This window comes from Elephantulus edwardii, unplaced genomic scaffold (assembly GCF_000299155.1).
Source record: "Elephantulus edwardii isolate Elephantulus edwardi_28Jun2011 unplaced genomic scaffold, EleEdw1.0 scaffold00245, whole genome shotgun sequence".
Taxonomy (NCBI): Eukaryota; Metazoa; Chordata; class Mammalia; order Macroscelidea; family Macroscelididae; genus Elephantulus; species Elephantulus edwardii.
In genome coordinates this window covers 4,160,869-4,181,919 of record NW_006399995.1, presented here as the reverse complement: position 1 = coordinate 4,181,919, position 21,051 = coordinate 4,160,869, and the positions used below count along the sequence as shown (strand labels likewise).

At 36.8% G+C, this 21,051-nt stretch overlaps 1 protein-coding gene across 1 annotated transcript in view; it reads left to right on the top strand.

Annotated features, from left to right (window-relative positions):
* The window catches only part of FNIP1 (folliculin interacting protein 1), a 193,511-nt gene that overhangs the window by 157,437 nt on the left and 15,023 nt on the right, over positions 1-21,051 (top strand). Inside the window, exons 9-13 of the mRNA XM_006899066.1 lie at positions 2,750-2,835; positions 8,309-8,455; positions 10,782-10,951; positions 15,481-16,906; positions 18,849-19,017. Coding sequence (XP_006899128.1) covers positions 2,750-2,835; positions 8,309-8,455; positions 10,782-10,951; positions 15,481-16,906; positions 18,849-19,017 — 1,998 coding nt within the window. The remainder of the gene's footprint in view (positions 1-2,749; positions 2,836-8,308; positions 8,456-10,781; positions 10,952-15,480; positions 16,907-18,848; positions 19,018-21,051) is intronic.

Sequence of the window (21,051 nt, the reverse complement as noted above, 5' to 3'; positions counted from 1 at the left end):
TTCTCATTAGAACGATCAAGTGTTCTGGGATTCCCATTCTTCTCAGAGTCAGCCATAGTTTGTTATTATCTACAGAGTCAAATGCCTTTGCATAGTCAATGAAACACAGGTAGACATTCCTCTGGTATTCCCTGCTTTCAGCGAAGATCCATCTACATGAGATTTTTGTAAAACACAAAACTTTGAAAATTGGATTTAGTGGAATGGTGAGAAAATTGATATTCTTGCCAAGCAAACAAAACTAATAAATATTTTACTGAAAATCTTGTACAGATATATTCTATGTATATTTTACTTTTATTAGTTGCGATTATACTATGTCATACTCTGAATTATGCATCCATTTGAAAAATCATTACCTAAGCATTTTTGTTACTGTAAATAATTTAAACAATATGTTTTATTTACTGCCTGCAGTTTAAATAACAACTTTTTACTAAGTCTTTTCAACTTTCTCACTGTTGTTGCTCTAATATTGTTAACATTTTGATGCATTTCACAGATTATTTGTTAGACAAAATTCCTATAAGTTGAACTAGTAAACCAGTGGGTAAATAACGTGTTCCTTGTGATAGAATCAGAAAGGAAGAGGTGGATGAAGAGGGATAGTGAGCTCCAGACTGGAAATGTTAATGAATACCACCCGATGATGAAGAATCAAGAACTTTTGCCAGAGAGTTCTGAGGCCCTTTTCAAGACTGTCTTCACATTATGCTTTCAGAGCGTTTATGTGACATTATATTACAAGTCTGGGGTTAGGAAGGCCAATTAGAATTGTCTAGAAAGCAGAGGTTGAGTTTCATTACTCAGTAGTGATGTAAGATCATCTTTCCTTGGAGAGAACACAGCTGTTATTTATTCATATTGAGTCTGTCAAATGATAAATATATCTTTAGCAATACTTTTTAGGTAAGCAAATGAGTAAAGACCATTTTTATTTATAGTAAAACAGTTTTTTAAAACTTAGACACTGACAACATTTTCTTCAGTAGGCTGCTGGCCTATTTGTTAGTTTATTTTTGTCAGAGTCATCATAAACAATATTTTCACTCTGGCAGAACTGATGCTTTGAGTTGCTTGGAGCAGTGATTTTTGCTTTGATTAAAACTTGAACTATTCTAGCACTGTAGAAATTATGAGAAGAATTAATACTTTTTTATTGTGGTGTTGGCAAAGAATGTTGACTGTATCATGAACTATCAAAAAGAATTCTGAAATTTGTTTTGAAAGAAGTACAGCCAGAGCGCCCCTCAAAAGCAAGGATGGTGAAACTTTCTCTCATAGATCACATCGTTTGGGCATATTATCAGGGGAGGTTAGTCTCTGAAGAAAGGCATCATGTTTGTAGAAGGTAAGTTAAAGAAAGAGGAAGACTCTCTACAGATACATTGACACATTGGGCTAAAGCACTTAAGATTGTAGGGATGATACAGGATTGGGCAGTTTCATGCAGTTGGACATAGAGTCACTATGAGTTAATGCTGACTTGATGCTGCCTAATGATAACAACACAGAGCATATTAAAGATATCTTTTTAAGTATTGTATGTTTTATGTACTCTATCCAGAGTGTACATTGGCATAATTCTAGTTGTGTGACTATTGGTTTGAATTTAGTATTTTCCTTACTAAAATGGAAAATGAAGCTGAGTAAGAACTTCTGCCTAAATAAATAGAACTTGAAAATTAATCATTTAATGGTATGGTGAATATTGGACAATGCAAAGGAAATGATCAAAATTGTTCACTTAAAAGTAGAATGGGTTTGTGAATACTTTGGCAATTACTTTGACGTTTTTACCACCTCTTGAGACTGTAATGGGGGTGGAAAAAAAGATCCTGCTAATAAGGACGCTCTGGTAGCTTAGCCCCAGAAGTTATGCTGACAGCTCAGACATGCTGGTTGAATCCACAAGCTGCTCTGTAGGAAAAGATGAAAAGTCTCTTTTTGTGTGATTAATTGCTCTGAAAACCTGGTGGAGGGTCAGCTATGAGTTGATTCTGATTTGACAGTACGTAATGTTGCTGATAAATACAAGGAAAAATATGTTTTGGTTTTAGCTAAAAATACCACTTCTTCCTTAATTGGAGCTTGTCATTGTAGTTTGAAAACATAAGTTTTGCTTTCCCCTCTTGTAAGCTTTGGAGTGGAAATTCTGCCTCACATATAAGTTCTAAAATTTTTTAGATTAGCTGTCCAAAATTATATTCTTTTGGAAAAAGTCTGAAAGTTTAAGTTTTTTTTTCAAATTTGTCTTCTAATTCTGATCCCCTTTTTGTCTATTACCACAAGGTTGCTCAGTTAAACTAAATATCTTTATGAGAAAAGTTAAAGAGCACATTACTAATAACTTGAAATATGTTTAGTACAATCTTCAGTATTTAAAAAATTAACAGCAGCTTCATCTGTAAAATAGAAGAAATCATAAGTTATTATGTGGGGTTGTTATTATTTAATTTGGGGGGAAGTAGTTTTATGAAACCCAGAAACTGTCAGCATCAGTTGTATGTTGACATTCTGTGGTTTGACAGTTACAGTAAAAGATTCAACATTTGAAAATGACATTTTCTATAATGACCAAAAGTACAGCCAAGAAAATGACTGTAAATATGTGTGCCTTCTTTCTTTCTTTCTAAATAAGACTATTGGTAGAGTGTTGTTTAAATATATCACTTAATTTTCCACCTTTTTTTTGCATATTATGTCCATAATCAGCATGTGAATTAACTGTTCAATGATTACTTTCAAGGCTATGAAAATGAGCCGGAGATCGGCTGATGCCAGTCAGAGGAGTTTGGCATATAATCGAATTGTTGATGCCCTACATGAATTCAGGTACATATTCTCTAGCTTTTCATAATATAAAATTGTTTTGTTTCACAATGTACATGGGAAGATTTCTTTTCTTAGTTATAATAAAATTTAGTTCTTTATATTATTTATACTGTAGACTATTTACTCTTAATGGGCTTAAACTTCAAGCACAGAAGGTCCTTTGTACTGTAAGTGGGAACTGGTGTTCTTATATAGATGGAATACAAAGATTCTGTGATATAAAGGAACATGGCTTTGATGTTCTAAATAGCATTGATGCTTGTTTCTTTATCTATGACACATGAATGTCATGTTTTCTGCCTTACCAAAGCCTTGGCTTGAATTTAACCCCAACAACTAATGTATATGCACTCTCACTATATGTCAAGCAAACATACAATTTTGATTATCAAACAAACTTGTATTGGGAGTCACACCAAGTTAACTGCTGTATGTACTACGAACAGAGATTCTGTTTAGGACTATCTTATTCTGTCAGTTCTTTCTGACTTTTAGCTAGAGAGATACTATACCTTGTTGTGTACCATCAAATCAAAGCCGACTTACAGCTGACGATCTAGCAGATTTTCAAAGGCTGTAAATAACAGCTCTTTATCACTAAGTCACTATAATTTAGACATGAGAACTTAGACTTTAGTATCTAACCCTGTCTCTACTATTTGCCACTTCAGATGAATCTGGGTAAATCTACTAGCTTTTCTGATCTTTAGTTTTCCAGTAAATTTACATCAGTTAATTTATTAACAACAGAAAATCTGCTGTCAGGGACCTCACCAGAGTACTAGAGAGTAATGATGTCAGTCTGGGGACTAAGATGTGTCTGATCCAGGCCATGGTCTTCGCAGTTAGGATTAGTAAGCTGGGCAATGACTCGGGGTGATAGAAGAATTAATTGATGCTTGTGGGGCTGGCAAAGAGTATTGATATACCATGACTGCTAGGGGAACAAACAGGTTTATCCTAGAAAGTGTGAAATCAGGCTGCTCCTTAGAGGCAAGAATTCTGAAGCTCCTTCTCACATTCTTTGGGCACATGACCAGGAGGGACGAGTTCTTGGAGAGGTGTTCATTTGTATCAGAGCTGTTCTTGTGATGACCCCTAAGTTCTTTAAGACCACATTTTATGTTGTATTTTGACTCTCATGAATTTGCTTTGATTTTCTTCGGCTTCAGCTTGAACTTTCATTGATCATTTAGTACCTGTTGCAGTTGGCTCTAACATGAAAGTGAACTTGATTGTCATTTTCTCCTTCAGCAGAAGTAGTTAAGTTGATTCCTGTGCAAATGCATCTAGTGAGCTCCATGCATGTAGTTGTTAATTTTGTTGTTTTATGAATAAGTAAGGTTGATTCTACACTAAGGAAACAGCTCTTTTCTACTCATATTTTAAATACCTTGCAGTGTGAGGATTCATTGTACATCACCATGTCAGATAGTGTTTTCTGGGTAATTCCTAAAGTGTTCATTGGCTTATTTTCAGCAGTAGACTACAGGTTTTTCTTCCTAGCAGACAGATTACTAGGTCTTACATTCTATTCTGTCTTAGTGTAGAAGTTCTACTGACCTATCCATCTTGAGTATAGCTTGCTGGAACTTAAATACCGATGACATTACTTAACACTTTTATAGGAGCACACAAACCATGACAGTACGGGACACAGACAGACAGTTGGCCATGTAGTGGTCGTGGCTGTGTGCTGAGTTGGAGCTGATCCATAGCTGACCCTCCAGAGCGTTTTCAGAAATAGTAAATCTGGGACGCTCAGTACTCCAACACCACAGGTGAAAGACATCAGTCTTTCTGTCGTTCTTATTCATTGTCCTCACTAAACATAGCAGGTAATTAGAAAGCTAACATAATTTCTCCTCAATAATTTGGAGAAGTCCCTGACTACACTTTTCCAGTGCGGTATGTCTCTTGATCTCCTGACTGCTGGTACCAAGTGTATTGATCGTGGATCCACGTAAGATGGAGTCATTGATAGTTTCCGTCTTTTCTTCATCTGTCGTAACATTGCTGTTGTTCCAGTGTTCTGTGCATCAAACTTCTTAGTCCTTCCTGCCTGCAAGGTTCCATTTACTTGATTTGCATTATTATAAAGCTACTCATTCCACTTGCTGGCGAATGTAACAGTGGCTTACAAGAGTCACGTCAAAACAGTAAATAAAGTGCTGATACTTTAATTTCTTTTTTCCTGAATATAGCACTTTTGTATTTTTTTCTAATCTGTGATTTTTTTTATTAAATTCATTTTTAATTTTAAATAGACTTGTTTTCAGAGTGAAAAAAAGTATCTATTTTGTTCCTTGAGAATGTGCAGTATTGTTTTATTTAAAATTTTATAGTAAGACACCAAAGTGTGGGTTGCAAATTCTGTCTTATATTTCGGCTTCTGTCTGGTAACCTTCATTTTAGGACACAACATCTTAACATTTTTTATTACTATTCTACTTAACATTTTTTATTACTATTCTAAATGGATTGTTTTTAGGCATTTTTTCTAATCACTTTCCTCTCCCTTCATGAAATTGCAGTGTCATATGACATACTACGTACCTGTGCATGCACGGATTCCAGTATCAGAAGGGTTAGAGAGACTAATTCTGTGGGCATCTGTAGCCATTCTTTGGGGGGAAAGGTGGAGGTAGGTTGGGTCCAATCAACAATTAATGGAGGTTAAATTTAGTCTCTCCTAGTTTTTAGTATTTGTATTTTTAGTAGTTAGTATTGCATTTTCTGTTTTACTAAGCATTTACAGTTTTGAGCTTCTTCTGACTTCAGGGAAAATTAACTCTTTCTTTGTATCCTTTCTGTGACCTATGTATTGCCTCATTACCTGCTACCTTAATTATCACTCACCAAATATTTTATCTTCTAGAGTTTCATAGGGAGCTGTGGTGGCTTAGTGGTAAGAAGCTGCACTGTAATCCTAAAGGCTAACAGTTCAAATCCACCAGCTATGCCGTGGGAGAAGGATGGGCAGTCTCCTCTTGTGTAATTAATTAACTGCCTCTGAAAACCCCACAGAGGGTTAACTGTAGTTTGGTTCTGACTCGGTGGCACACAACAACAACAACGGAGTTTTATAAATGTCTCTGATTTTCATTTTCTCCACTGATACTTCTTCAGTTTTGTTTATTATAGAAGTTTATCTGTTTTCAAGTCCTTATCTGGTATTAAATTTGGGCCCCAGAACTAAGAGAGAATAAATAGTTGTGCTCAGTTATTCCTTATATCTAGAACTCCCTAACAGGATTTAAAACTAAGCCCTTTTATATACTCCCAGTTTAATTCCATGTATTTATTTATTTATTTTTAACTTAGCAATAATTTTATATCCGATGAAATACTTACTCAAATGATTTTTTTTCCTTTTTTTTTTTTTTTTTTTCTGGGGGCTAAGTGGTAAAAGACTTGCACTGCTAACCTGGATTGAGATCCAGTGAAGTTTATACAGGCATGGGAATTCTCTGTTTCTGGATGCTAAGTGATAAATTATGCTGAGGAGGGAGAGTTTTTAAAGTGTAGAAATCTCAGAGAACTTTTTAGAGCTAATACTATCTAATAGAATAACTAATAGTCAAATTATTTAAATTAATGAAATAAAAGTAAGAATTAAAGTCTTCATTATTAATATTCATATTTCAAGGGCTTAATAACCATATATGATCATTAGCTATCATCTTGACCAGTGCAAATATTAAATATTTCCAGCATTGCCGATAGACCTATGGTATAGCTCTTTAAAAAGTAGGATACCATTCTGAAGTTTCCTAGAGCTTAACTAGTTTCTTAACCCATATGCTTTTCAATAGTTGTTTAGTGTGGTGAGTATATAGCACTTTACTAAATGGATATTAATTTAAAAGGAAAAGAATAACCATCTTAAAGGTATGCTTTGAGGCTTCAGAACTGGTGGTTTAGTTGGTAGGAAGTTGTGTTGCTAACCCTCTGGAAGTTCATATTCACCAGTTTCAAGATTCAGTTTCCACTTGTGTGATTTATAGCCTTAAAAAGCCCACTGGAGGGTCCAGCTATGAGTCACTTCTGACTTGACATCCATGAGTGAGTGAGTAGCTGGCTGGCTGGTAGACTGGCTGACTGTCACTGAACTGCTTTTGTCTAAGTAAGTCTTAGAGACAGTCAGAAAAGCACTGTGATTGCACAGTAGTTCTGCCTAGTGTTGGTCCAAGGGGAAATTTTAGAATGTTGAGAGTTACAAAAAAATAGTTGTTGTTGTTGTTTGTTGTTGATTGCCTTCAAGTAAGGCACAGCTCATAGTGACTCTTGAACAAAAGACCTAATGCCTTTTCATAACTGTCGTCATTTCATCAAGTTCATAGAGTTTCCAGAGGCATGTGATTTAGAAAGTGGATGCCACTCCTGCTTCCAAAACTGTTTTACCACTGGGAGCTCCACCAACCACTTTCCACATTGGGAAACCATTCTTGTATTTGATACCCCAATGGTACAAGGTTCAGCATCACAGCAACCCAGGTTACTTCATACTGCACTTTGACAAAGAGTGATGTACAAAGTGGAAGAACATTCCTCCAGATATAACAACAGCACAAGTTTCACTTATCAGTGGTTAAATATCCTCAATTTGAATATGACTGAGTAAGTTTTGCACAAAAGACCTAAACTTTGTTCTATAACTACCATCATTTCTGTACATTTATAGTTTAGAGAGTTTGTAGTACTCATGTATAATAATCATCATCATCCTTCAGAACTTTACTAAAGCATCTCAACATAGACAGTAAAATGATGCAGATAAAATGTTGAGTGGATCAATGGACAAGGTATTACCTTATCTAAAATGGTTTTATTTTCTCTGTGCTGCTGATTACTTACAAAATACCTAAGTATGAAATGTACCTTAGAAATACAGCACCAGAAGTGGCTTTACAAATCCTTTCATGGGCAGAAAAAAAATGGTGATTAAATTAGAAAAATATGTAAACCAAAGACAAAAGTTTTTTGTAATTTTCACCAGAACCAACACATACAAAATTCATGTATGTAATATTTCCTATGATGCTTTATCGTTACCAAGAAAGAATGGCCTAAGTAATGTCTTTTCTCAAAAGTTTTTATTATCTTTATATAAGTTTCTACTTGGCATTGAAAGAGTGATTATGGGAACTTTGAATTTCATAATATGTCTTCCTTTTTTAAAAAACTTTATTATCTTTTTTTAAAAATTAATTTCCATGAACAGTTATAGAGATTTTGGATTTCTATTCATTCATTGTTATACTTTTCTCCCCACCCACACCACCTCCACCCCCCGTTCACTCTTCTCTTTGGAAAGCAAAAGAAAAACTCCTTCATTGGTATACAATTACCCCCCCACCCCAGTATACTCCACTCTGCAACACTCATTCTGAACTCTTATGATAATCATAATGCCCTTATTTTATTATCTTTTGTGTGTACCGTCAAATCAAATCTGTCTTCCATTTTTTAGAACAGCAATTTGTAATCTCTACACAATGCCAAGGATTGGAGAGCCTGTCTGGCTTACAATGATGTCGGGAACTCCAGGAAAGAACCAGCTTTGTCATCGTTTTATGAAAGAGTTCACTTTTCTAATGGAAAATGCTGCAAAAAATCAGTATGACTTACTTTATTTTTAATTTTTTGTTACTTTTACTTAACAGATCTCTAAAGCTAAAAAAATGACCATTCTAATGTCTAAAGGTGCAATATGTTAAGTTTTTGTATATCATTTTGTCTTTGGGTTGGTGGGATTTTGTCTTTGGGTTGGTGGGGTATGGACAGCTTGTTCCATGATTTGCAAGCATCTTCTTTTCTTTTACCTATGCTTACTCATTTTTTTTTAATTGGGAAAAACATGTTGGGGATACAAGGAGATGAGGGTTGGGAGCAGAAGGGTGAGGATTGGCAGGGATGAAATTGCAGGGATGCAGTTGCAGGGATGCACAATTTGGTTGGTGGGGGGAGCAGGTGAAGGAAGTGAAAAGGATCCAGTGGGGACCAGATGATACAGGGCAATAGTAAGCATAGTCCAAATGGTGATTAAACAAACTGTCTTATTCATTTGTGGGTTTCTCATTTGGGAATTGGGTGCGGACTCTCTGGCTTCTTCATGCTAAACAGGGGCATTGATGTGAAGGGGGAAAGGGAGCACTTACTGGTGGTCTTGGGTTAAAGCTGCTTACTTTCTTGCTCTGTTAGAAGATATTTTCCTGACATTTACTCCCCTCTGGACTGCAAGGTATTTTCCCAGGTGGGTCCAGTGGGGATGGCTGACTGAACCCAGAGGCTCCATCCTCCTTTGCTTCCTTAACTGGCAGTTGTATTTCCTTTTTGTCCCTGGAACTGGGTTCAGGGTCAGGTCTGGAGTAAAATTCAGTGTTAGATTACCTATAGGAAAGGGAGCAAACCTAGAGAGAACAAACTTGTGAAAATAGAAGGGCTTTGGGGGTATTACTTACGGGTATACTGGGGGAGAGGGTGGAGGAAAGTAGCCTAGATAATATTCTCTGTACACCCTAGGCAGTTTTTTCTAAGCAGGGGTTGGATGGCACCACCTGAGGGCTGAGGAGCTCACCCCGAGGGCTGGCTAACCCCGAGGGCTGGACCAGCTCGCCCCAAGGACCCAAACAGCTCACCCCGAGGGCCCAAATGGCTCACCCTGAAGGCTGAACATTTGCCTACTCATTTTTATTTACTTGAGTTTGTAAAATACACACAAAAACAGATAAAAATCAGTAGAAATGGAATTAGCTAGAAGTCTAAATTGAGAACTATTTCCAAATAAGTATACAGTTTTATTCCTTTTTATATAAATTAATATTTTATTAATAAAACCAATGGTTTTCCTCATAATAAATGAAGGAATTAACCTACAGAGGGACTTTGGGAAAGGCTAGAGGGTAGTGAGTATCCCATGGACTACCAAAAGAACAAACATATGTCTTGGAGCAAGTGCAGTCAGAGTGCTCCTTGATGCAAAAATTGCAAAGCTTTGTCTCACATACTTTGAGTGTTTTGCTTGGCATCATGCTTGGAAAGGCAGAAGGTTGATGAAAGAGGGGAACACCGTCAATAAGATGGATTGACAGTGACTGCAGCATTGGGCTCAAGTCTGACAGATTATGAGGATGGCACAGGATAGCAGGGTTCAGATCTGTTATTCATAGGTTGCTCTGTGTCATACTTGACTAGACAGTATCTAACAACAGCATGAGTGCCAGGTTATGTAGGGAGGAGCTAATGATTGGCTTTATAACTGTAGTCATGTTTACTTCTCTGGAGAATGACAAATTGTCCAGTAATTTTTGTTGTTGTTGTTGTTTTATTTTATTATTTTTGTGTGTGTACCGTGAAATCAGATCTGACTGGTACAGGAGGAGATTGTCCCTCCTTCTCCAGTAGGGCATCTGGTGGATTCAAACCGTGTACCTCTGGGATTGCAGTGCAGCTTCTTGCCACTAGGCCACCAGAGCTCCCCTGTTAATTAATTTTTAAGGTGTTATTTTGTCATATTTTCTTCTTACCACTCATCAACTTCCTGGACTTTAGATTAATGTTTTAGATATTTTTATTCTCTTTGATGGTGGAAAGAGTTTGCTTAGTAGTTAGCTTCTTTTTCCTAATTAGTAATTTGGAAATACATGAGCTGGGTGGTTGATTGATAGTGAATGGTACAGATTAAACACTAAATATTTGTTGTTTTTCCAGTATAATGGCATTTGTGTTTTATAACTCTCAGCAACAATGGCAACTCATTCTCAAACAAAAAATTTACTTTTGTTTTTATCTTACTAATATATCTATTTTTCCTTCCCGTTTTCCTTTTTTATGCTTCTAGCCATGTGATAATATATACTCTTTTTGTTTTACTTTATCATTGCATTTTACCTAACCCTTCACGAAGGCAAGTTGAAATCTGATATGGTGTGTTTTATTTTCAGATTCTTGCCTGCTCTCATTACCGCAGTTCTGACCAATCATCTTGCCTGGGTGCCAACAGTCATGCCAAATGGACAGCCACCTATAAAAATATTTCTAGAAAAACATTCCTCTCAGAGTGTGGACATGTTGGCAAAGACTCATCCATATAACCCACTTTGGGCACAACTAGGTATGTAATGTGAAACCTTGCACAGTGCAAGGTTTACGATTATGTGATACTAACATGATTGTGTGATATCCTGTAATTATAGCAAAATAAAAGCAAAAATAGAAAATATTTTCTTTTACCCCTCCATTCTAAAGCTTCTCTTTTTTTAAAAAAATATTTTATTAATTTTTATGAACATTTACAGAGATTTTGGATTTCAGTTCATTCATTGTTGCACTTTTCTCCCTGCCAAACCCCCCCCCCCTCCCCAGTTCGCTCCGCTCTTTGAAAAGTAAAAGAAAAATTCCTTCATTGGTATACAATCCCCCTACCCCGCCCTCACCCCCATCCAGAGTACACGCCCCTATGAACCTTAATTCTGGACTCTTGCTCTCTCTTCTTTACTTGTCCATTCATGTCTTGTCAATTATCCTATATCCATTTTATTTCTTAATGTGACACCAGGGAGCTCTGGTGACCTACTGGTAAGAAGCTTTTTCGGAATCTTAAAGGCACGTGGTTCAAATCTGTTCATGGGAGAAGGGTGGGCAGTTTGCTCCCAAACGATTGATTGCCTTTGAAAACCTGCTGGAGGGTCAACTGTGGGTTGGTTCTGACTAGATGGTACTCAACAGTAATAAAAACAACTTTATTGATTACTTACCCATAGAACATGGAGCTGGAGCAAGATGTACAAGACTGATGGCTGGTTTTCTAGTTATTAGACTCTTCAGAATATTTTGTGGTTTTGTATACTATGTTAGATACTTTACCTAGAGATAATGAATGGGCAGACAGCCACAATAAATATAGTTAATTTTACTTTGAAACTATGTATCACTTTTTTTGTTTTTTCAGTCAATTCAGGAAATGTATCTTTTTTAAAAATCTTATTATTTTTGTGTGTGTGTACTGTCAAATTGGATCTGACTAGTACAGGAGGAGATTGTCCCTCCTTCTCCAGCAGAGTATCTGGTGGATTTGAACCACGGGCCTCTGGGATTGCAGTGCAGCTTCTTGTCACTAGGCCAACAGAGCTCCCAAATGTATCTCTTTAAAAACTTTTCTTTTATAAATAAGAAAGTGAAATTAATAGAAGGGAGACATGAAAGATGATGGTTGAAGAACTTGCTGTCATTTGAGTGGCACAGTACATCATGTGTCAGGCTGACAGGCTGGTTAGCAGGACCTCAGAGAGAGAGATTCACAGCTTCAGAATCCTCACTGAAAGATTGTTATGAAAGTGAATTGTCTCTTCAGGCAGCGAGTTTGAGTTTTTGGTGTTGGGGACTCTCTTAGAGGGTTACTTAAGAGTACAAGTTATAGAATTCCAGTTTCTTAGTTATAAAGTAGGAATAAGATTAAATTTTAAATACTACGTGAAGTTGTAAAAATTAAATACCATAATACATGACTAGTCAGTGTCTAGTAAATATAGCTGCTGTAGAAATACTGGGACAGTCAAATTGAGAGCTTTTGGTGACCTGATAGAAATTTCTTACTTTGCTGTGGTGAGTAAACTTGGCAGGTGAACTGACTTGTGCTTCAGCAATTCATGTTGCCAAACCAGCACCTCCTCCCTTTTTTACTTCTTTCCTTTCTTTCTCCCTCTTACATACCAGGACTTCGCCTTCTTCTCCTCTTTCCTCCTATTTTCCCTTTAAACTTTTTGAGGTATGTTGTAGTTGTGCCATCCAGTCAGAACTGTCTCATAGCTTACCATAAAGCAGGTTTTCAGAGGCAGTAAATCATGGAGGAGGACATTGCCCATCCTTCTCCTGCAGAGCAACTGATGGGTTTGATCTGAGTGCCTTTGTGATTGCAACACAGCTTCTAATTGATAATTGCATTTAAAGTAACGTTTTATTAGTTTTAACCTGCATTTATGCTCCATCTGAGTTCATTACCACAGTCCAGATGATGAGTAAATCTACCATTTTGAAAATTTTTCTTTCTTCCTTATAATCTGTCCCTCCTGATTCTCCACACTGTTTCTGTCCCCACTTCTGCCATCCTCAAGTAACCATGGTCTGCTTTTTATCACTAAAGATTCATTTGTGTTTTCTAGGTTTTTATATGAATAGAAACATAAAGTACATACATTTTCCATCTGGGAGAATCTGGTTTCATTATTCAATACAATTATTTTAAGATTCACTTATACATATTATGTGGGCTGGTGTTTATACTTGTTTCTAAAGTTATTTTTAAACTAGTATGAACAGGCAACAGGATGTATAAGTTCCTTGTTTTTATTCTAAATAGTCTTCCATTGTATAGGTATTAACTAATATTATGAAATCTAGGGAGCTTAGGTGGCTTAGTAATAAGGAGTTATGCTGTCAAACCAAAGGCATACAGTTCATATCCACCAGCTGCTCTATGGGAGAAAGATAGGTAAACCTTTCGTGTGATTTACTGCCTCTGAAAACCCACTGGAGGGTCAGCTATGAGTCGGTTCTGACTCAACAGTACATAAAATACTGGTGATCTGGTAATATTTTTGTTTTAAATATGACATTTTAAAACTCTTTTCCACTCTGAAACATTTATTGAACACCTAATATGTCTAAGGCTTTGTGGGAAGAATAATGAAGGATTAATAGATGATACTGAATACTTATCCTCAAGTTTAATGAGTCATAGTCTTCTTGACAACACATTCATATCAGACAAGTACTACAAGATGTGGATATTCACACACACACACCACACATTTACAGGGGACATGAAAATCTAGGTGTGAGTCAGTAGAGCTCACTTTTGTTCAAGGGAGGCTGCTTGAGTGGGAAGAAAGTTAAAGATTGCAGCTGATGATAATAGCGAGGGAGGGAAGGTTACCTAGCATGTGTCAAGGGATATAGGTATTAAAATTCAGGACAAATAGTAGCTGAGTTTTAGCCCTCTTGTTTATGTGGGACTTTGTGTGACTAAACATGGAAAAAGAAGGTAAAAGATAAGAAGTTTTACCTATAAGAAGGTAAAACTGAAAAAGTAAAATGAAACCAGTCAGGAAAGATGAACCTGCCATTTAAAAGAATTTTATTGTATTTGATTGACTAGTAGGAGCCTTGGGAGTGTTTTTAAAGAGTGGCAAGATGGTGTTAGAACCATTGTCTTAAGAAGAGAAAGTTGATCCCAAAGCACATGCCAATAACATGTATCGGGAGTTTGGTGGCTTATTGGTAGGAAGTTGCACTACCAGTCCAGAAGTATGTGATTTAAGTCTGCTAGTGTTCTATGGGTGAAATATGGGCAGTCTCCTTCTGTGTGATTTACTGTCTCTGAAAACTCAGTTGTCAGCTATGAGTTGGTTCTAACTCATGCAAAAATAACAAGCTGTGTACCAGCCACCAGATCTCCCTCCCTAATAATAACATGGTATATATTTATTTTAAATCTTTCAAGAATCTTTTTTCTTCACCTGTAAAAACAAAGAGGGGTAGCGGCGAAACCACAGGGTTGCACAGTTTGGTGGGTGGAAGGAGGAGGGAAAGGAAATGGCAAGGATCTGGGCGAAAAGACAGGGTAAAGAGGGGCAAAGTCCAATGATTAACTTTATAAAACATAATGTATGAGAATGATTGTATGAAACAATGTGTACATAAACTTTGTAAGCAAACCAGTTTAAAAAAAAAAAAAGCATGGAGTTTCTTTGATGTAAAAAGCAAAACAATAACCCAGAAGTTATAAAAGTATTAATGGAAGTTTTGGAATGTGGAATAATAGTTTCAGAAATAAAATTATATTTACATTAATTGCTTTATATCCTATATTTTAAAGTCTTTTTTTAAAAAATATCTGTTTCTTTATTGGTTTAATTTGAGCTACAACATAGATACAGAAATGTCATTGATAATTCCCAGGCTCTTAATTTTGTTTTTTTTAATTCAATGGCTATTATGTCTATAGTAGATACAAAAATGGTAAATGAATCACAAAGCTACTATGTTTCCTCTTCCTCTTAATTGGGGTGAGTCTTAATTCGCCTATTCTGTCTATAACCTATTTGAATATTCAGCCTTTATGGAGTAGAAAGAAAGTCCTGGGTAGGACTTTGACAGTTATGGTTTAGGATGTGATGTAACACAGAGTTACATGTGTGGCCTGACCACTAGAGCCCTGCTCCGTTCCACCACTTCTCCCTCTGACATCACATCCACACGTAGACAGGTGGTATGTTTTGTCCTTCTCTGTATTTGGCATAGCTATAGAATCCTTCTGTACATAGTATTCCTGGCAGTGTATCTTCACGCAGATAAAAGTAACAAGAACATTCTCCAGTCTTCAGTGCAACTTTGCATACTCTTTGCTTGAGATTTTAGAATCCTATCAACTGCTTCAGGAGGCAGCTGGAAAACTTCTCGTTTTCCCTAGTTAAGATGGTTCATCTCAGCCTACTTCCCTGAACAGTGACTCACCTATTAAAAAAACTAAGAATAAAATGTGAACTACTCCATATAATAAGAGTAGGTTTCTGTTAATTAAAAAGGGCCTATTTTGCAGTATGTGTAGAGAGTGTTTCCATTAACTAATTTTTCCCATTGCAGGAGACTTGTATGGTGCCATTGGATCACCTGTTCGATTAGCAAGAACTGTGGTAGTTGGCAAAAGACAAGACATGGTCCAGAGGCTTCTTTATTTTCTTACTTATTTCATAAGATGCTCTGAACTTCAAGAAACCCATCTTTTAGAAAATGGAGAAGATGAAGCCATTGTTATGCCAGGCACAGTAATAACTACCACTTTAGAGAAAGGTGAAATAGAAGAATCTGAATATGTGCTTATCACAATGCATAAAAACAAAAGCAGTTTGCTCTTTAAAGAGCCAGAAGAAATAAGAACTCCTAATTGTAACTGTAAATATTGCAGTCGTCCACTCCTTGGGCAAAATACAGAAAATGGTTCACAACAAGAGAGGGAAGATACTCAAAATAGCTCTAACAAATTGCTGGAAATGTCAAATGAGGGCCGGAAGATTTCTCCTTCTGACTGCCATGAAGAAAATGCTTTTGATTTTAAACAGTACAGAGATAAATTAAGAACTTGTCTTGATACCAAGTTAGAAACCATTGTTTGCACAGGTTCTACTCCTGCTTTGGTAGACAAATGTGCATTGTCAGAATCAGGCTTAGAACCAGCAGAGAAAACATGGCAACATGAGGAATTACTGGATTCAGATAACCACACAGGCAAATTGATGAGATCCGCAGGACTGACTGTGGAAAAAAAACCTCCAGATAAGCTTGTGCCAGCTGCATTTTCTTGTGACGCAAGCCAGACAAAGGTTACCTTCCTGATTGGGGATTCCATGTCTCCTGATTCGGATACTGAACTCCGGAGTCAGGCAGTGATGGATCAGATCTCCAGGTATCATACCAGACTGCTGAAGGAAGAAGCAGCAGCTACTGATATGCATCAAGAAACTAAACAAATAACTCAGGACCAATCTGGAGAATCTAGTATACAAAATAGAGTTTCTGGAGAGGCCTGTGCACTGCCTTGTTGGAATCATTCGGATCCAGAAAGTATAAGTTTATTTGATGAATATTTTAATGATGATTCCATTGAAACAAGGACTATTGATGATATTCCAGTTAAAACAAGCACAGGCAGTAAAGAACACTGTTGTATGTTGGAATTTTCAAAACAATTGTGTACAAAAAATGGCAAACAAAATAATGAATTTTATGAATGTGTAAGTGGAGTTCACCAGGATGCATGTAAAACCTGCTTTCCTCAGCAGGACCAAAGACCTATGCTCTCCATTCTTGTCCCCCATGGGGATAAAGAGAGTGCAGAGAAAAAAAATGCTGTAGGAAATGACTGGGACATTCCAAGAAATGAAAGTTCAGATAGTGCCCTTGGTGATAGTGAAAGTGAAGACACAGGCCATGATATAACCAGACAAGCCAGCAATTATTATGGGGGAGAGCATGAAGATTGGACAGAAGAGGATGAGATACCTTTTCCTGGGTAAGTAGTAAAGTTTCACATAAAATAACCAATAGTCAAGAAGCTTTGGTGGCACAGTGGTTAAATGCTTTTGATAACCAAAAAAGGAGTGGTTCAAATCTACCAATTGCTTCTTTGGAAGAAAAAAAAAAGTCTATCAGTAAAGGCATATGGCCTGAAAACCCTAAGGGACAACTTTAAGTTTAAATCCACGCAAAGGCTATGAATTCTTTTGGTGGAGAGAAGGGAGACTGTATTCATTTAACCAGTTGCTTTTTAGTCAATTCTGATTCATGGTGATTTTCCTATGTGTCAAAATATGCTTGTGCTTCATAGCGTTTCAGTGCCTGATTTTCCTTAAGTACAACAAACCTTTTTCATGAGGTGTCTGTAGTTGGACATGAAATTCCAGCTTTCATTTACATCAAGTGAGTAAACCATTTGTACCACCCAGGAAGTAATTCACTGATAACAAGTCTCTACAAACATACCATTCCTTTCTCTAATGAGTCCCTGAAGGCTATGGTAGTGGGTTATGTGTGGGACTGCTAACTGAAAGGTCGGGAGTTTGAACACACTGATCACTAGATTAGAAAGAAGATTGTTGTTGTTGTGTGCTGTTGAGTCAGAATCAACTCACAGCTGACCTTCCAGTGGGTTTTCAGAGGCAGTAAACCACATGGGAAAAGACTGCCTATCTTTCTCTGCAGAGCAGCTGGTGGATTCAGACTGCGTGCCTTTGAGTTAGTAACGCAGCTGCTTACCACTAGGCCACCAGAGCTCCCTAAGATGACTTGTTGCACTTGTATACCATCGAGTCGGAATTGACCGATAACTGGCCCTCCAGTGGGTTTTCAGAGGCAGTTAATCACATGCCCATCTTTTTCCTGTGGAACAACTGGTAGATTCAAATCATGTGTTTGGGAATTGCAGTGCAGTTTTTTACCACTAGACCACCAGAGCTCCCCTAAGATGACTAGTCTTCTGTAGAGATTTAGAATGTGTGAAACCTGAAGGAGGGTCGTCATGAATCAGATTAGACTCAAAGGCAGTGAGCTTGATTTAATGTAAAAAAAAGTGATCATTGACATTATTTCCTTTGTTGCCACAAGTTCTCACTCGTAGGAAGGCCTAATGGCTAAACCTTTCCAACACCTCAGAAAGGCTTTGTGGAAGTCAGTAAAGACAAGTTAAAGAACCTGGCAAATATTGTAGGCGATCTATTAGTGCTTAATAGCTTATAAGTCATTTAAGAATGAGTTATGTCCAAACGGTCCGTGCTGAGCCTGGCAACTGGCTAGCCAGGTGATCACTGAGGACGCAGAGAAACAGCTATTGGAAAGAGATTTGGCCAAGACTAAGGAATTCAAACAATGTATATTCTGAGTCAAATATACAAGAAGAACATGCCTCCTTGTGAAATGTACTAACTAAACTGGATTTGTGAAGAATTTTTTAAATGCCCTGTTTTGGATGGTGATTTTCATGCCTGAGACTCTTAGATATATGTACTAAACAAGAAACACATCTCCATACGTCTCCCATGAAAGATCTATGTTCATTTCAAGAGTCTTTCTTCTCTGGATAGGATTATTTTTATAATTTGATTAAACACTTAAGCCAAGTTTTATTCAAAGTATTTGAGAAACATGCTGGTACTAGAAATGTGGCCTACACTGAAATAATAAAACCAAACAAGCCCCTGGTTTGTAATCTGCTTGTAGTGACCCTCCATCCAAATTGATAAATATATATGAGAGCATCTTCCTATATGGAGTGCTAGTGGATTCAAACTGCTGACCCTTTGGTTAGCAGCCTGATATGTTAAGCACTATGCTACCAGTGCTCCTTATGGACTAGAGTTAGTAGAGTTATTTAGAGTTAGTACAGTTCAGAAATTTTTCATTAGTAAAATGTGCTTATTACTAATTAAATATCCTTTTGGGGGGTACCTTTCTTTCAGGTCAAAGTTAATTGAAGTGAGTTCTCTTCAACCCAATATTGCCAACTTTGGGAGGTCCTTGCTGGGTGGCTATTGTTCATCTTATGTGCCTGACTTTGTTCTTCAAGGAATTGGGAATGATGAGAGGCTTCGCCAGTGTCTTATGTCAGATTTGAACCATGCTGTGCAGGTGAGTGACCTTCATAGTTCTTGAAAATTCACACAAACTGTTAACTAGTAAAGCCCAGTATTTTTTATACTTTTGGTCACATGTATAACACATTGTTCTCTGAATCACTTGATATAACTACTTGCATCGCTGATCCTGTCACCATAGAAACATATAGACAGTCTCAAAAATCTAGATGGAAATCTTAAATACAGGAAGGAATTTTGTACATGTTCACCAATAGGGAGCTCTGGTGAAGAGTATCACTTGATAATTTACATCATAACATATGAATGGGGTTTTTTTTAATTTTTATTTTCTGATTAGTTGTTGCTGTTATGGTTGATTTTTGTACATTTATCTTAGATCCTGTGAGAATGCTGAACTATTTTTCCCCCCCCAACTGGATTTCTTAAACTTTTGGGCCTTTACAAGTGTAACATCAATGATGTAGGGGTTTTTTGGTTTGGGTTTTGTTGTTGTTTTGTTTTAATTTCCATTCATTCATTGTTGCACTTTTCTCCTTGCCCACCCCTCCCTCTCAATTCATGCTTCTCTTTGAAAAGTAAAAGAAAAATTATTTCATTGTTATACAGTTCCCTCCCTCCAAGTCCACTCCACTGTACAGCCTTCATTCTGGGATCCTGTCATGAAAATAATACCAGTGATGTTGTTTTGCATTTGAATGCTTTGTGCTTCTTGGCTGACTCCATTGGTTAGAACCTTCAGTCCAGTGGTGTATAGAAATGCAGATAGCACACTGCTATCTTGTTTCTGCCTCTTGGAGAAGGAAAACACATCGTCTTTCACCAGTGAGTGTGATGCTTGTTAGATGCTGTGTCGTCTGTTTGGTTCTAACTTATATGACCCTCTTAGCTGTAGAATTTTGTAGCTGTCCTTTATTGGACAAAAGTTCTCATCTAGTCTTGTTTTTGGTGGGTTTGCTTTTAATTCTGAATAGGTGTAGATTTTCTCAAATGTTTTTCCTGTATTGTGAAATGATCATGCATTTTTCAGCTTTAAACTATTAATGTGAAGGATTGCATTTCTTGACTTTCAAATGTTAAATAAATCTTACAAGGAAAATCTTACTTCCTCTTAGTATTTTTTTAATAAGTTGTTGGATTTGATTTGTTAATACTTTGTGGTATATTTTAGAATATATGTTCATGAGGAATATTGGTTTGTTCTTAAAATAATCTGTGTCTTTCAAAGCATGGCAATACTAACTTCATACAATTAGTTGGGAAATATTCCTTTCTCTGCTGTTATTTGGAAGAGTTTCTGAAAGATTGCGTTTACCTCTCCTGAACCTCCCAGTTTGTGATAGAATTCACTTGTGAAGCCCTCCGTTTCTGGACTTTTCTTACATAATGTTTTTAAATAACCAATTTGATTTCTTGTTCTAGACCTCTTGGTTTCTGTTTCTTCCTGACTCTGGTAATTTCTGGCTTTCTAATTAGTTTAAATAAAGTCATTTGAGTATATTCTTATAATCTTTTTTATTTCCATAAGCTTACTAATTAATATAGGTTTTCCTTTGTTTCCACTTCTTATAATCTGTGTTGTTTGGGGGTGTGTTTTTTTAATGCCATGAAGATGAGAATTTTTCTGAAGACATATTATGGCTTAGTTTCATTAGTAGATACCAATCTGGGTTCAGCAAACTGCAGCCCATAGCCTAAATGGGACATGCCAGCTGTTCTTGTAAATAAAATTTTGTTAAAATTCAATCACACCCATTTACTTTCATACTCAATGGCTCTTTTAATGTTTCAGAAGCACATCTGAGTTGGAACAGTGATCTGCTAAGGCCTAAAGTATTTTTTTTCTGGCTTCTTTTTTTATATTTTTATTTATTGGGAAAAACATATTGGGGGTACAAGGAGGTGAGGGTTGGGGGCAGAAGGGTGAGGATGGGCCAGGTTGCAGTTGCAGAGCTGCACAGTTTGGTCGGTGTGGGGAGCAGGTGAAGGAAATGATGAGGGTCCAGTGGGGACCAGATGCTACAGAGGAATGACAAGCATTTTCCAATAGTAATTAAACCAACTGTCT